Below are 16,606 nucleotides of genomic sequence, written 5' to 3' on the forward strand. Positions count from 1 at the left end.
CCGACGCCGCTGTGTAAATCAGAGAGTTTTAGTTTTAGTTTGCCGTGATCCGCGATCTGCGACCGTGATCCGCCAGCGCGGGTTCCACTGCGCATGCCCAGACCCCCTTGTCGCCGATAGATGGCGCCACATATTGGATGTCGGCACATAGACCTGCCGCATCTGGACCGATCAGCTTGTGCACCCCGCCCACGTGCGGTAGAGGGTCGGTGGCGGATCGCGGATCACGGTAAGCTCAATCTCTCTAATAGCAGGCATCAAAGCGGAAGAGTCACCTCTTGTACCGATGTTTTTAACGAACTATAGTCGAAGCCGCAGTCGAGCTGACATGGCGACCATATACGAAAAACCTCTTCTATGCTCAGTTTTGACGCTAACACAAGTTTCTTTTACCGCACGATTGAATCGCTCGGTTTCTTCTTTAAGTTCGTGGAACCAATACAGAACAAAGAAACGATGACAGCCTGGAGATCGTCGGCCTGTGTTTGCAAGCGCCCGCCATACCATGCCATACGATCGTCGCCCTTCTCCATGGCGACTTTAGCCGTGTCAAGATCGCAGCTCTGAGAGTCGCTGCACATCGGGAAATTCAGAAAAGCGAGCCCGTGTCGGGCTTAATGTTGCATTGTTACTGCTACGCAGGGATTTGCGTAATCATTGCAAAACGGTAAAACCTAATCTGGTTCGCGATAGTTTCACTTTCTGCAGTAGATTGCTTGGATTTCAATTCAGGAAGCCGAACCCTGGAAACTTATAGCAACAACGTTTGAATTCGCTCTCCACTAAATGGTTCATCTTGCTGCTGATCATTCTTAGAGTAATTCAGCGTCCATTATGATTATTATACCGCTGTCACACGGGCAATTCAGATCGCGATCGATAACTATCGGGATTAAAACTTCAAGCACGGTCGAGATATGCTACCGTACCCACTTGATTCCGATCGAAAAGTTAGATCGCTACACGAAAAATGGCGCTGCGCGCACGATGATGATGATCACCAGTTTGCACTATATATAGAAATACAAGTCCGATTTCAACTTTTTTTTTTCTTCAAAATTTCAAATTATGAGCAGAAAAAGAAATCACCTTAACGACTTTGGCTGCTCATTGGATTGATGGTCTGGCACCCTGCGATAGCCAGCGGTAGCTTGATCCGTGTACAGTCGGGTGATTCGTTTCTGCGTTTGTTCCCTTTGTTCCCGTGCTCTACCTGTGGAAAGTCTGCGAGTCTGCTACACGTGTACATCTCTCTCTCTCTCTTAATGTCATTCCGCCAAGAGTGATGAGGGACATTACGCACGTAAGCAGGAAGGCAGGACACCAAAAAATGACTCTAGCAGACGTGGAAAGCCTGTTCGAGCCCGCATGTTTGTTTACCACTTCCAAAACACGCATGTGGTGTCGAGAATATGAGCATAGCTTTGCAAATCAAGTCAAATAAGTTTACATACAAAGTCATTTTTCTTTAAATTTTATGTTTTATAATAAACTTCTTCAGTAATCTTTACATTCAGTTATGTATTTGAATAATACCTGGGACCGAAGGGGGCAACGGCAGCTCGACCGTTGTAAAGGCGGTAGAGCAGGATCGTGGGTGGTCGCGATTGAATTCGCCGCATAGCAACGCCGAATCCCTATAGAGCTCGATTTCGATCGACTTGATCAAGATGGAAAGGGCCCGCGTGACAGGGGTGTTATATGCCATGTTAGATTATGCCGCTGATCCTATCTTATCGTTTCAATTGGGGCGACATGTCAGTGAAGAAAATGTAACTTCTTTCATGGCTGCTCAACCTTCGTGCTCGTCACACGTTCGTTCCCCGCATCGTCGCTATGCATATTGATGCGACATCGACGCCTTACGCTAATACAAACACACTCAAGTGCAAACATTAAGAAACGAAACGGCAGTATATTTGGCACGCATTCAGAATCTAAACATCCTGTTCAGATGACCGAAGGTAAAACGCAAATGTGCTCGTTCCACCTTTCAAACGAACCTACTGAATACATTCTGTAACAATTTAGATGCAGACGCGGATTGTGTTTTCAAGCGCATTACTGCGAACATCTTCCTTCATGCCAGAGGGAACATGTTACAACATACTAGTTGCATCGCAATGCGGTTGAGCTTATTAAGTACGTAAAGGGCCACTATAAGTGCACCGCGGTTGCTGATGCAAAGAATACAGTGGTGATGATGCCAACACGAAGGTGTTCGATGCGTTACCCAAGGCTGAAAGAAGCAGGTCGGGGGACACAAAGGAAGTGAGTTCACGACACACATATGTGCACCATGAAACAGCGACTCATTACGAAAGTGCTTTGAAAGGCAGGTGAATAAAGCAATGCCTTTGGAGAGCTTTGAACACATTAGCAGCAGCGGGTCACCGTTAAAGTGTCAATTTCCAAGAATGTGGTAACCAATCGTCCAGACGTCTATGTGAGACAGGTATCTTTGTCTCTGAGCATCATGCGGAGGCAGCAGCAAAGAGCATGGTCTGTAATATCTCTGTGAACGCTGATTTCTCAGGAAGCACTGTAACAGTCATTGCTATGGTATGTGATGAAGTTGAATGCCGCAATGGTAAACAAGCACGACGTCAGGGGTCCAACAGTGATGTATCCCGGACAGCTGAGATGCCTTCAGTGCTGGCTTCTGGATTTGGCTTTCCCAAGCTTTTCAATCCATGGAAGAGAAAAAAAAAAACTCTTTTCACATAGTTCCAGAGGATCAGAATGCTAATTTCACGTGAACAAGTAGTTCGCCAGCAGGGGTACCAAGACTACGCACACAGTGACGACAACAACCGCCATCTCCAAAGCGGGTGCGAGCAGCTTGTCTGCGCCGCCCAAGAGCTTCAGTGGCCTCGACGGCCTTTCGTTGTCGCTGGTGGCTGAACTGTGTCTGGTCCTGAGTGGAGTCACGATGCGCTTCTGAGTCTCCAGCACTGCCTGTTCCGCGCCGTGCCACGCGTGCGGTCCTTGCAGGCGGAACATGTAGGGTACCTGTGGTCCTGAAAGCAGCGCCCAGAACAGTGCAGGTGAATGCAGTAAAGCCCTAGTCAGGCTAGGATCTGCGCCGATGCGACGTGCTATGTCGCGAGTGTACGGCATGTAGTCGACCTGGATCGTGTGCCGCGGGCTAGACACGTAGCGAGTGCGCTGCGAGGACTCCGTCTTTTCGACGTCAGCCAGCATCTCCTCCTGCGTCACAAAAGGTTTATGGGCTGACAGGCGTATTCGAAGGGCAATGCGTTTGTCAGAAATGTTTCAGACGTTTTCTTACTGACAGATTTCCCGCGTATACTTAGATGCGCTCGGCCAAACTGGGAAAGGATTATATGTCTCAGGTATAGCCAATCGCAAGACTATTTCGATTATCGTTGATTGTCGGTGATACAACACGAAATAGACAGAACACAAACGGGAAGTCAACACAGACGAGCGCTCGCTTGTGTTGTATATTCTTGATTATTTCGTCCGATTCGTATTGTACCATAGACACAGAACTGGTATGAAATCAACTTGCCCAGCTATACCCCATTCTTGGAGAGAGGTTAATGCTAACTTAGATCCCGTGGCTTGAGCAAGCATCCTCACCAATGCCACTGAAGTTTCTGTCGTGTTTGTAACGGGAAGTATAATACAGGAATTTAATCTGCACTGGCGCATTTGCGAATATTGTAAGCGGATATTCACTCCATGCGAAATCTGCCACTTAAGCGCTTCCGTTGGTTCTTTTCCGCCACTGCAGGCTTTGTGACTTGCCTTGGAGGACAGTTGGACGTTGCCCAGCAACACCTGGACTACCCAGCGAGCTTGCATCTCAGCGATCGGGTTAATGGCGCCCAGGGGCTGGATGTAGCCCACGAAACTCAATGTCGCGGGGTGGGCCAGATGCGCTGGGAAGACGTACTTGAACAGCGGGAGCCGGTTTTCATCAGTGCTGAGCAAGGAGTCATCTAGGAATGGAAACCTGGAAGGAAGCGATACAACTATGCCTATACTGCTCCTTCTAGTGACGGCAGGCGAAGCTAAAGAAGCTCCATCCTCTGCGATGTGTAAATGCAGAAGCGGAGAGCATAATCAAGGCGTTGGCATTCATGGGGTGTGAATTTATTATAGTGTTGCATGTACCGCATGGATTGTATATGTGTTCATTGAGAGAATCTCGCTTAATAAATTAATCGATGTATGTCTAAATAACCTATGTTTTCGTTGATTGCAATTAACCGTTAGAATTCATTACAAAATCCAAAGAATCAGAGTTTTGTGTATGCAATTCCAATCGCAATGAGAATTTCCAGAGTTCAGTCCAATTCCTATTTTCATGAAATTGATACTCCCTTTCGTTTTCAATTCGGCGTTTTTTAAAATTTAATTATGGTTGTTTAAACTGATATTATTATCTTTTTATGGTCTTCTATCTTAGCGTCATCGAAGAAACATTCAAATGACGTCGGGAAAAACAACACGGGACACTGAGCTGCATTTACAAGCCCGATGAAAAAAAAAAAAAAAAAAAAAACAAAAAAAAAAAAAACAATGCGGGATGCTCCTCTGTGCATCATTGTCTGTCATGCGTTGTATTATCTTAAAGTCCCATGCGACGTGTTTCTTCAATAGCTAGAAACTTCAAGGTCGTTCGCCTTTTAAACAGAGAACTATCGTCGATAAGACAAATATTTCACTTCGCGCGTACACGCAGCGCTACCCACTTGATGTCGTATCCCGTTGCGAGAACGACGTCGTCGACCTTGGTGTCCTCGGGGTCCCCGCAGAAGCGCACTCCGGTCTCGGTGAACTCTTCCACGTCGCCCTTGATGACGAGCGTGCCGCTGAGCACGCGGTTGGCTAGCGCATCGTTGATGGTCGGGTGCTGCTGGAAGAGCCGGTGGCGGGGCTTCAGTTCCAGCAGCTCGTGGTTGAGCATTCGTTGGCACTCGCGTTCTGCCATCGTGTTCAGCAGCCACAGGGGGACATGCTGGTAGTAGCGGCGCTGGATGAGCGTGTCCATGGGCATACCGTTGGGAGCCACGCGGTGAAGCACCCACGAACCGCGCCGCGTGCTCAGATAGACCTGCGCCCACGAGCGAGCGGGAAATGTTACTCAGCACACTCCTCAAGGTCGAAACCACTCAATCTCGTTGTTGCCGAAAATCAATGTGAAAATTTACAGCCGGCAAAAGCCTAATTAGAAGCTATAGAATATTTAATCATGCATTACACATATCGGAAATGCAGCTTCAGGTGGCGCAGCGCGACGGCCCATGGCCTAGACAAGAGAGGACAAACACAGGGCTGAAGCTATATCTGACCAACTAGCACTCCAGTTCATGCAGTACAGCAAATGCAGCGTTTTAAGGCGAAATGGTTTCGTGTCTTGTTAGTGGCGTGGATAGAGATTGTCGGCAGAGCGCGTGCGCATAAACTGTAAATCATTAATAAGGAAAAAAAAGTCGCGTCCACGCCAGGTATCGAACCACTGTCCTTCAGTTCAGCCGAGCGTGCAGAACACTACTCTATGTCGACTTAAAAAGAGCGGGAATGTAATTACCCTTGCCTAGCATAATGACGTTGAAGGGCGCTGAGGGAAAGGACAACAACGGTAGTAAGCAAGAAAAAAAAAGATGCAAATTGAAAAATAAAATAAAAAAGTTGTTCCCTAGCACAGGTTACGGAGGGCAAGAAAACATTCGAAATCTACGCACGCAAATTTCAAAACAAAGCAAAGAGAATGAATATCCCGTTAGTGAAACGTGTGGCGCAATCTAGCGAGGTTGACACAAAACACCATAACACAACAGTCTCGTGCAGCTATCGCCATGTGGCCGCAAACGAGTCGTCCACAGTGCAGGCTGCGCATTTCTCACTAATATATATATATATATATATATATATATATATATATATATATATATATATATATATATATATATATATATATATATATATATATATAAAGATGTAAATGTCGGAAAAGCAAAGACAGAGAGCATGAGCTCGTAACAGAGCCAGGCACGGAACTCGCAATGTTTCGCATTTCCGCACGTAAGAAGACTTAAATGCACCCCTGTAAGTTTTTTCACTGTTTCTAAGAAGGAGTCAAATAATATTAACTTTGGAAAATGCGACTACGAGTAGAAACTTCGCTCTGAAACTTAAGTGTCCGAACAGGCACACGTATCTCGTCCAGCGAGGAGTTGGCACCAAAAAGTGCCGGTGCGCAAGGCCGAACCAGACGCGCGCACCAATCCAGGCGGCCGTAGGGTGCGCTTTTTAGAGCGCAGCTCCGCCATTCCGTGGTAGAGCCGCGTCGACTTGTGACAGACATCTATCACGATGCAGAACTAACTAACCCCCCAACTTGCTCTTCTAAAGCCCCTCTGCGTCTCTGTTTGTGCCGTTGCCGGTGTAGCAGAGCGAAATAGAGACACGAACTATACGAGAGCCATGAGTCGAAGAGAATCTCTCAGAATAAGAGAGAGAGAGAGAGAGGAGCCACGAGCTCTACGTCGCTCGCTCGTGGCTCTTCTTTCTCTTATTTTTGGTTCGTTCTCTTATTCTTTGGTTCGTAAGAAAAATAAAGAGCGCTTTGTAGCTGCACATACATTATTCTCTGAAATTATTTGCCGCAATATATCGCAAATAGCTCTGAAATAGTTGCTTTCAAATTTCGCATTAGGAAGTATCGTGGTCGTCCTTAGAATTGTTTGGAAAAGCCTATAGCGACTTAACTTGTATTTAGGGCGATCCAAAATAGGCGGTCGAGATGAAAATTCAGCACTTCGAAAAGCATGGAACTGTACAGTGCGATGCAGTTTGCGATGCAGGGGAATAACGAATACATATTCCCCGCGCTCCTCAGCCGCTACATTGTTGTCATCTGTGTGTTTTGCATGTAACGTAACGCCTAATTAGAAGCTATAGAATATTTAATCATGCATTACACATATCGGAAATGCAGCTTCAGGTGGCGCAGCGCGACGGCCCATGGCCTAGACAAGAGAGGACAAACACAGGGCTGAAGCTATATCTGACCAACTAGCACTCCAGTTCATGCAGTACAGCAAATGCAGCGTTTTAAGGCGAAATGGTTTCGTGTCTTGTTAGTGGCGTGGATAGAGATTGTCGGCAGAGCGCGTGCGCATAAACTGTAAATCATTAATAAGGAAAAAAAAGTCGCGTCCACGCCAGGTATCGAACCACTGTCCTTCAGTTCAGCCGAGCGTGCAGAACACTACTCTATGTCGACTTAAAAAGAGCGGGAATGTAATTACCCTTGCCTAGCATAATGACGTTGAAGGGCGCTGAGGGAAAGGACAACAACGGTAGTAAGCAAGAAAAAAAAAGATGCAAATTGAAAAATAAAATAAAAAAGTTGTTCCCTAGCACAGGTTACGGAGGGCAAGAAAACATTCGAAATCTACGCACGCAAATTTCAAAACAAAGCAAAGAGAATGAATATCCCGTTAGTGAAACGTGTGGCGCAATCTAGCGAGGTTGACACAAAACACCATAACACAACAGTCTCGTGCAGCTATCGCCATGTGGCCGCAAACGAGTCGTCCACAGTGCAGGCTGCGCATTTCTCACTAATATATATATATATATATATATATATATATATATATATATATATATATATATATATATATATATATATATATATATATATATATATATATAAAGATGTAAATGTCGGAAAAGCAAAGACAGAGAGCATGAGCTCGTAACAGAGCCAGGCACGGAACTCGCAATGTTTCGCATTTCCGCACGTAAGAAGACTTAAATGCACCCCTGTAAGTTTTTTCACTGTTTCTAAGAAGGAGTCAAATAATATTAACTTTGGAAAATGCGACTACGAGTAGAAACTTCGCTCTGAAACTTAAGTGTCCGAACAGGCACACGTATCTCGTCCAGCGAGGAGTTGGCACCAAAAAGTGCCGGTGCGCAAGGCCGAACCAGACGCGCGCACCAATCCAGGCGGCCGTAGGGTGCGCTTTTTAGAGCGCAGCTCCGCCATTCCGTGGTAGAGCCGCGTCGACTTGTGACAGACATCTATCACGATGCAGAACTAACTAACCCCCCAACTTGCTCTTCTAAAGCCCCTCTGCGTCTCTGTTTGTGCCGTTGCCGGTGTAGCAGAGCGAAATAGAGACACGAACTATACGAGAGCCATGAGTCGAAGAGAATCTCTCAGAATAAGAGAGAGAGAGAGAGAGGAGCCACGAGCTCTACGTCGCTCGCTCGTGGCTCTTCTTTCTCTTATTTTTGGTTCGTTCTCTTATTCTTTGGTTCGTAAGAAAAATAAAGAGCGCTTTGTAGCTGCACATACATTATTCTCTGAAATTATTTGCCGCAATATATCGCAAATAGCTCTGAAATAGTTGCTTTCAAATTTCGCATTAGGAAGTATCGTGGTCGTCCTTAGAATTGTTTGGAAAAGCCTATAGCGACTTAACTTGTATTTAGGGCGATCCAAAATAGGCGGTCGAGATGAAAATTCAGCACTTCGAAAAGCATGGAACTGTACAGTGCGATGCAGTTTGCGATGCAGGGGAATAACGAATACATATTCCCCGCGCTCCTCAGCCGCTACATTGTTGTCATCTGTGTGTTTTGCATGTAACGTAGCACTATACGCGGTAACAGGTTTGATCACGCGCTGGAAAACACCCTGACGAAACTTGCATGCACGAAGGCCGCTGCCTTCGTGCATACATAATGATCTGCCTCCTCTTAAAGGGTGCCCTTATGTATACCATCCACTGGTTCCGCTTGTCACGAAGTGAAGATAGTGCATTCTAGAGTAATTCTATGGACGATTACGACATTCCCTAACGTGAAATTTGAATTCGGCTTTTTACCTTTCTTTTTTTTTTTTTTTTACAAAGCGAAAGAGCGCGCGAATGAAGAGAGAGAGGGGGAGAGAGAGCGTCTAGGGAATTTGTTAATGGCGGTCAGAACTCGTGGCTCTTTATCTTTTCCCGAGAAATTCTCTTTGGTTCCTGTCTCTTTCGCTCAATTACAGCGGCAACGAAGACGACACGGTTCAACGGCCCAACGGGGGCATAAGAGTAGCGCTCTAAACCATTATTAAAGGATTAAAGGATAAAGGATAAAAGGATTAAAGTGGGGGCTCGAGTTCAGTGAGATTCGATTATGCGAGGTGGGCTCCTCGTAAGCAGGTTGTAAAAAAATTAAAACACGTTGGATGTCGAGCATGTGGGCGACCCGCATGTGCTCCTTTAACGCGCTTTTAACATGATAGTCTTCCATGCGAGGGAGCTGTGGTTTCATTTTTGTTCCCATATTGCTTGTCCTGTCTATTTCCGCGCAGTTCTAAGTATGGCTGCCCTTGGGATGTTTGAAGCTTCATTTCAATATTCGTGCAAGTGTGTTGCGGTGCGAATACGTACGCGATAAATAGCTCATTTGCGATGAGGCGTTGTAGGGGTGCGAAAAAATGCCCCTCTGTGGTGGCTGTCTGGTATATGAAATAGTCGGCTGCTGACGGCGTTGTGCAGCAGGTGCTGCCCGCTCCAAAGTGGCTGTAATTGCGCTGATAAGCGCTAAAGAGAAATACTCGGCACATACTTGGAGAATAAACGCGAATACTGGTAGAGTTCCAACTTTTTTTTTCGGGGATCACGTGCACTTGCAGACTCTAGAATTTTAATGTTTTGTATAGTCAATTCGTGCACGTACAAGTATGGTTGGTTGGTTGGTTCATAGGAAGGGAAAGGCGCAGTATCTGTCACACTTGCTCTGTGGACACCTGAACCGCGCCGTAAGGGAAGGGATGAAGGTGGGAGTGAAAGTGGATAGAGAGAAAGGGGAGCCGTAGTGGAGGGCTACGGAGTAATTTCGACCACCTGGGGATCTTTAACGTGCGCTGACATCGCACAGCACACGGACGCCACTTCGTTTCGCCTCCATCGAAACGCAGCCGCCGCGGTCGGGTTCGAACCCGGGAACTCCGGCACAGTACCCGACCCTCGCATTCCTTAAGGCCCCAGTGTTTCACTTCGACATACACGCTGTCGCATCGGATTGTCCGTAACAACAGTCCAGGTACTACAAGGTACTATAAAGATAGTTTGTTGTGATCATTTACCGTGACAGGTATATTTTTCAGCAACCACTGTTGAAGCCGCGCGTGGCTACTATTTTTTGATGTCGCAAATGGACTGTGGGTGCGTCTTATATCTATACTGTTGCAAAGCTTCGTACGTTCTCCGAACTTTGCGCGCATAGCAGCTGCTGACTTCAAGCACTGAATGGAGCAGGAAACAAGCGTTCTTAATTTCTCAAGATTTACGCGTTCCGTGCAATGGTCGCCACTGAAAAAAATGTTACCCTCAAGGATAGTTCACAACTTACTCCAGTTAAAATAACTTCTCACAATGGAAATGCGCGCTGAAAACAGTCGTAGCTATGGTCACAGACTTCCACAGCAAACCTTGGTTACAATTTGTATTGAAAGCATCGCGGAAAACCAAGAACCCTGAATAAACTCAGAAAGAACAAGGCAGCTACACCGCTCATATACTGTCGTATGGGTGCGTTTCTCATCGACCTCGGTTTATCACAACGCTTTTCATTAGGAGTAACTGATTTGGTCATACCAAGGTATTAACTTAATTACTCTCTCCTTTCCAGGTACACAATCTAGAGGTTACATGTGCAAGTTTATCGTGCCTTTGACAGCACAGTTTGAACATTGCTGTGTATAGAAGATTCGATTATGTTATGTTTTCTGCCTATACAGTGGGCTGCACATGTCTAGGTGGAAATTATATTGATAACATGTTGCCACGGCTTTGAGCAAAACGCATCCTGAAACCGCAATTACGTGCCACAAGCGCGGCTGTGCTGAACTACACACAAAATAAATGGGCGGGAGACGCCGCATCAAGCAGGTAAAGCACGCGCCGTTCTCCATGGCATCATCTCAAGGGCGGTACCGGAAGCGACAGCAATGGATACGTGAAAGTTGCGGATATAACTCAAGGCTTTGCGACAGTACTGCTCAAAAAGCCTCCACGTTCCGTCTTGAGGTAGACCTTTCCGCCTATGTATAGACTGCAATGCAAGGTGGTTGAAGCAACCGTGACCAAGGTTTGCGCGTCTCTCTTGTAATGGCCGCTGTGAACGATCAGTCGCGCAGTTTCCTGCCTTCGTGCGTCTCGAGGACAATTAGGTAGCGAACGTATAACTTGACCTTAGAAAAGCGAAACGCGATGGCATCAGAGCCCTCAGTCTCTTCAAATGGCGAGAACTTTGCCTGTTGATCGCAACGGCTTACAACATCTACACTGGCGCAGAGCGCCAGTCTTGGGAAACACGTGGCGCACACGTGTTAAGGCACATTTTATACACAAGCTCTTTTTAGCATAGTCGAAGGATATAGTGGTCGCGTATCTGATTCGGGACCCGCTCGACCAATGTAATTTTATTATTTTTCATTTGTCACAAGCCCTGTCAAGTCATGACTCCCCCGATCAACAGGAGTGTTTATCGTCAGGCCGGACACCGAGGGGCTTTCGCCATAGTAGGCCTCTAACAATGTTACATTGATCAAATAAAAATGAGAAGGGTTCAACGCTGCTGAACCAAATATGGAGAACAAGCATTAGCTTCGGGTACACCGAGCGTTCTCTTCTTCTTCTTCTTCTTCTTCTTCTTCTTCTTCTTCTTCTTCTTCTTCTTCTTCTTCTTCTTCTTCTTCTTCTTCTTCTTCTTCTTCTTCTTCTTCTTCTTCTTCTTCTTCTTCTTCTTCTTCTTCTTCTTCTTCTTCTTCTTCTTCTTCTTCTTCTTCTTCTTCTTCTTCTTCTTCTTCTTCTTCTTCTTCTTCTTCTTCTTCTTCTTCTTTTTGCAATGTGCTCGGCATGCGAGCCACCACTTAAAGTCCTCCGGCTCCCATACGGCAGAGTGGCCAGTGAACATTGGTGCAGAGCTTAACTTCTTATAGGAAACATGGCCACCCTGTTAACGACAAGCCTGGCCAGGGGAAACGTTTGCCGATAGCCAACGCCGCTCGTCTCAAGGTTCTTTTGGCGCGCATATATTTTGATGCCAGCGCCTATCGAGCTAGGTATACCTTGTTTACGTGAGCAACCTCGAGCTAGACAGGTATACCTGGTTCCGCCCACCCGCTATTTATGGCTCCTCCATTGCCTTATTGCTGCAATTCTTCCTGGTTGTTGCACCAAAAGGAAAACAACTGCTCTTTTGCGCCTTTTTTTTGTGTGTGTGTGTGTATGTCGCGTGTAAAAATAAATTGCGTCAGCAGAAATAACTTAGTGTCACTTGCTTCGGCACTCGGTTAGTGCATGTAAGCTCCCTAAGGCAAAAAGGAGCAATGTGCTCTCATTTTTAAATATTAGTTCATATATATCCTGTGCTGTGGCTGAGGATTATCAGGCTGCACGCAATAAAAATAACTAGAAAGGGTAGGGTTTAAGAGCCGTCTCCGTAGTTCAGATGGTATGCGTATGCGGTGGATTCAGATCCCACCGAAGCAGCATGCGGCTGTTTTACAGTGGCAGCTGTTAGTTATAGTATGACCATTTCCTGGGTTTCATGTCGCTGTAGTAGCTGCAACAGCAGCAGTACCAGCAGTATTAATAGTAGTAGTAATGGTATTAGTAGGGAAAAAAAAAAAGCGGTCTATAACTAAAAACTCTTGCATGTTGCTCTCAAATTGCTTGCTTTAATATAGTGTGCAATAAATATAACTCCACAGCTGCCATTAAATTTATAGCTATGCATTTGCAAGTTTCCTGAGAGCTTTCAGTACGTAAGCACTCACGCTCACCACCACCGACCGAGAACTTTGTGCAATCTTGTTTGTGCCATCGCTCCGATTGGCCTAACTGTTTCTTGAGGTCACAACCAGGTAGCCTCACACGGGTAATTCAAACTAAGTCGGGTATAGTGCCTGCAACACGCCAGTCTCCCCAACGGGTCTTTCGAATTTGTCAGCAAACGGAGAGAGTGATGGAGCCTATGACTGAAGAATGACTGATTATGGCCTCCTGTAGTGCTTTTACACTAAAAAGAAAGAACAATCAGAGCGTATTAAAATTGGTCGGGCTTTAATCTGGGTATTCGGTTCAGCAACCAAGCGTATTAACCACGCTGAGTCACCGCGCTTTTTTTTAAACATGACATTGATTACACTGAAAACGTTTGTATATACATGAACTATTAGAAGCCTCCTGTCTAATGCTGTAACCGTATATTTGAGGTGTCATACGTGACGGTTCATGAAATCGCCGAGCCACCGCCCGGGTGCTTTCAGTTGGGCTAACCATGCAGGTTTAAGCAGGGTTAAAGCTCCTTCATTCGACGCAGTGGCTCCCAGATGGCGCATCAAATAGGGTTAAACGGGAAGTCTCCGCTATCAAGCGTGTCTTTACACGGACAACTAGTTCACTATAGACCGAACTGATAGCAGAGGCCACGAATAAACCTCCACCATTTGACGCGGTAGTTCCTGGATGGCACCACATATATAGTTGAAGCTGCAGCGCACTAGGCCCATAGCCGCAGAAAGTATGTATACCAGGTAAGTATTGTGCGAAATGCATGCAGTAATTACATCGAGTTAAAATAAGTCAGACGAAAAAAAAGAAGCCATTTGTTTCATACCATAATCGGTTTAACAAAGATAATTGCAGCCATTTTTTCCCTTCTACACTGTAACCAGCTGTACTGACCTCCATTTGATCAACTCCATAAATAAAAACAAAAAAATCTCCCATATGCTTTTTGGATTCAATGACTGTTGACTTTCTCCAAAAGCATAACAGTCTACATATGCGTGTTATCGAATACTGTTTTACACAATGAGGCAGCAGTGATGAACAAGCTATGTCGAATGAGTTAGCTTGTTTGAATTTAAAAAGGAAAAGAAAGAAACTGGGAAAATTTTATATAGATTATATCTTTGTTTCCAGGGTGCATTCATCTTGTAACCTGTGCTTACGTTTTCTCATTTTTTTTTTTGCCTAGTAAAAGACCGACTTGGCAATCAATGAAGCGGCGATGCCTATGGGTATGTGCATGATTTCTTTCCCTTTGTTTATATGTGAAGGGGCCCCATGAGCACAAATTTTGTTATATATTTTCCTTCTGAGCATAGAATTTTGCAATTACTTCTGGGACTATGTTTATTGATTTGTTCATGCCCAATGTGTGTTCAGTGTGGTATTATGTGAAATGTATGTTACACAAAAGAGAAAAGATATGTTTATACAACGTACACAGTCATCGACGTATACTGAGTGATTAAAAGACATAAGTTCCTCACATAAGCAAAAATGCGCACTTGGAAGAAATGGGCAAATAATTTAATGCACGCAACGAGACAAGTTAGAAAAGAAGGGGAAAAAATGCGGAACAACAATAAAATCATCTATCTAATCGGTAGATATGAGCATACAGCAAAGATGAAAAAAGCACTATGAGGGTGAAAAAAGAAAATACATTTTAATGGCAGAATAGCTTCAATTAGCTATCGATTTTATCGGGAAAATTCTCATAGAGATTATTGCTTAACGTGTCATGGCTAAGTAGGAGGCGATGCTGTCTGCAAGCTGTTTCCGCCATGATGTCAAGTCATTTCTTAGCTTATAGTTCAAGGTCAGGGATTGGACTGCTGAAAAACGAAATTTACGCTTGGACATCTACCTTATCCCCTCTCCTCTGACTTATTTCGACAGCAATCTTGACTGCGTAAGCAGCAGTAAGTTCTACAATGCGAAAATGGCGACACTGTCCATAGCCTCTGAGAATAAAGCCTACACCATTAAGAAGCACCCCACCAAATGCCACCAACCTAGTGCACTCGCATAACTGGATTGTGTGAGACGGTGCGTGGTGAAACGCTGGATTGGTTGGTGGGCTGATGGCGGAGCGATGAACGCGCCGGACTGGAGTTGCGAAATTCGGGAACGCGTCCCGTCGCGCTGAAGGCTTAACAGGCCAGCTTCGCAGAGGCCTCTTAGAAACACGGACCGCACATCCTTCCTCTGTTAACCTCTACGCTTGAATGTCGTTCCTTTATCTTCCTCTCTTCCTTGATGCCTCGGTTTCCCGACACATCACCTCTCCGCTCCTCGTGCCCGGCACGCGCTTCGTCGTTCTCGCCACTCGCACGTGCACCTCTCGCAACGCCGGTCTGCAACGTGCATGGCTCCGCCGTCGGCGCACCAACAAATACAGCGTTTCACCACGTAACACCTCGCAGATTGCTCACCCTGCACATCGCCATTCACGGCCCACCTCACCGCCATACCCCACTCCACCACCGCTGGCCTTAGCATCCCGAGGCGGCATCCGCCACGCACTCGACTAACCCTAGCCTTTGGAATGCGCCACTCACCACCAGATCACATACCATCACCATGCAGAGGCCACCCGCGCAGCAGCAGAACAACAACAATAACAACAAAAACAACAACAGCAGCAGCAACAATGACAACAACAAAAACAATAACGACAACAACACAGCAGCAAAAACAACAACGAAAAGGACAGCGAAATCGAACTAAAGAGGTAGTGCGCAGCTAGCACCCTTCATCAGCCACCGCCTGATCCCATCCCATCCCTCTAGGTAGGGCTGCCCATAGGCCCATCTACTGCTACCCGACTCCGCTCAGCAAAAAAAAAAAAAAAAAAAATAAACGAAACTCAGCATCCTAGCACCGCTATCTCCCACCTACATCTTCCAGAAAAATTCTGTCGCGTGTGCGAAGCTTTGGGGTAGAGTAAAAGCACCCAGAATATAAAAATTCAGATAATCATCAAAGGTAACTTCAAATGCTTTCTCAGAACTGTCGCATCAGGTGTCTGTTCGTCCCATAAATTGCCATGTTCCAGCTTTTAGTTGAGGTACTTCTGTCACAGTTCCCTATGCGTTTAGCATGGTAGAAGCGCGGGTGATAGAAATTCGTTCACAAATTCCTTCTAAACAAGTGCTTTATCACTTCGCCGTTTCTTGCCGCTGTGCAACGTGCGCTGGTGTCTGCGAATTATAGTTCCGTTTTCGATTCTTCCTAAGCTTTCACTCCTGAAGTGTCCCTTCCTCAGCGGGCTCTTTTACGTGCAACCGAGAAAGCGTCCATAGGCGCGATTGTGATTAATGTGTTCATATATCGCAAAGGCAGCAGCGGCACGTGAAGGCAGTCCCGACCATAATGGATCGACGCGTGTCTAGCGCCGAGTAGGGGAAATTACTTTTCTTCTGAAAGTCAAATACATTTCACGACCCAACAACTAAGCGAATACTGTAAAACCTCGTTACAAGAGACATGGCTACAAGAGGCACTCTGTTATAAGAAACACATGGAAATGGTTTGACTGGTTTTCCTATGTTTGCCATGTTAACAACATTTCATACTAAAGACATGGTTACAAGATACACTCTGTAACTAAGGACAACTTTTGCAGGTCCCAAAAGTAACTTCTTCACTATTTAGAAGACACACAAATAATCCAGGTGGTCTCGATGCAACGCAGCTGACTTGTACGAAATCGTATGTGTGGCAGTTTAGATTTCTTTATCTAATTTCTGTTCCACATCAGTGTC

At 45.7% G+C, this 16,606-nt stretch overlaps 1 protein-coding gene across 1 annotated transcript in view; it reads right to left on the bottom strand.

Moving 5' to 3' along the window:
- Window positions 1-2,550: 2,550 nt before the first annotated feature.
- The window catches only part of LOC146191340 (flavin-containing monooxygenase 5-like), a 20,654-nt gene continuing 6,598 nt past the window's right edge, over window positions 2,551-16,606 (bottom strand). Inside the window, exons 3-5 of the mRNA XM_084599914.1 lie at window positions 4,725-5,086; window positions 3,775-3,982; window positions 2,551-3,210 (exon numbers count right to left, since the gene is read on the bottom strand). Coding sequence (XP_084456040.1) covers window positions 2,752-3,210; window positions 3,775-3,982; window positions 4,725-5,086 — 1,029 coding nt within the window. The 3' untranslated portion in view covers window positions 2,551-2,751. The remainder of the gene's footprint in view (window positions 3,211-3,774; window positions 3,983-4,724; window positions 5,087-16,606) is intronic.

The sequence above is a fragment of the Amblyomma maculatum genome, chromosome 4 (assembly GCF_055883805.1).
Source record: "Amblyomma maculatum isolate TAMU_Amacu chromosome 4, ASM5588380v1, whole genome shotgun sequence".
Classification (NCBI taxonomy): domain Eukaryota; kingdom Metazoa; phylum Arthropoda; class Arachnida; order Ixodida; family Ixodidae; genus Amblyomma; species Amblyomma maculatum.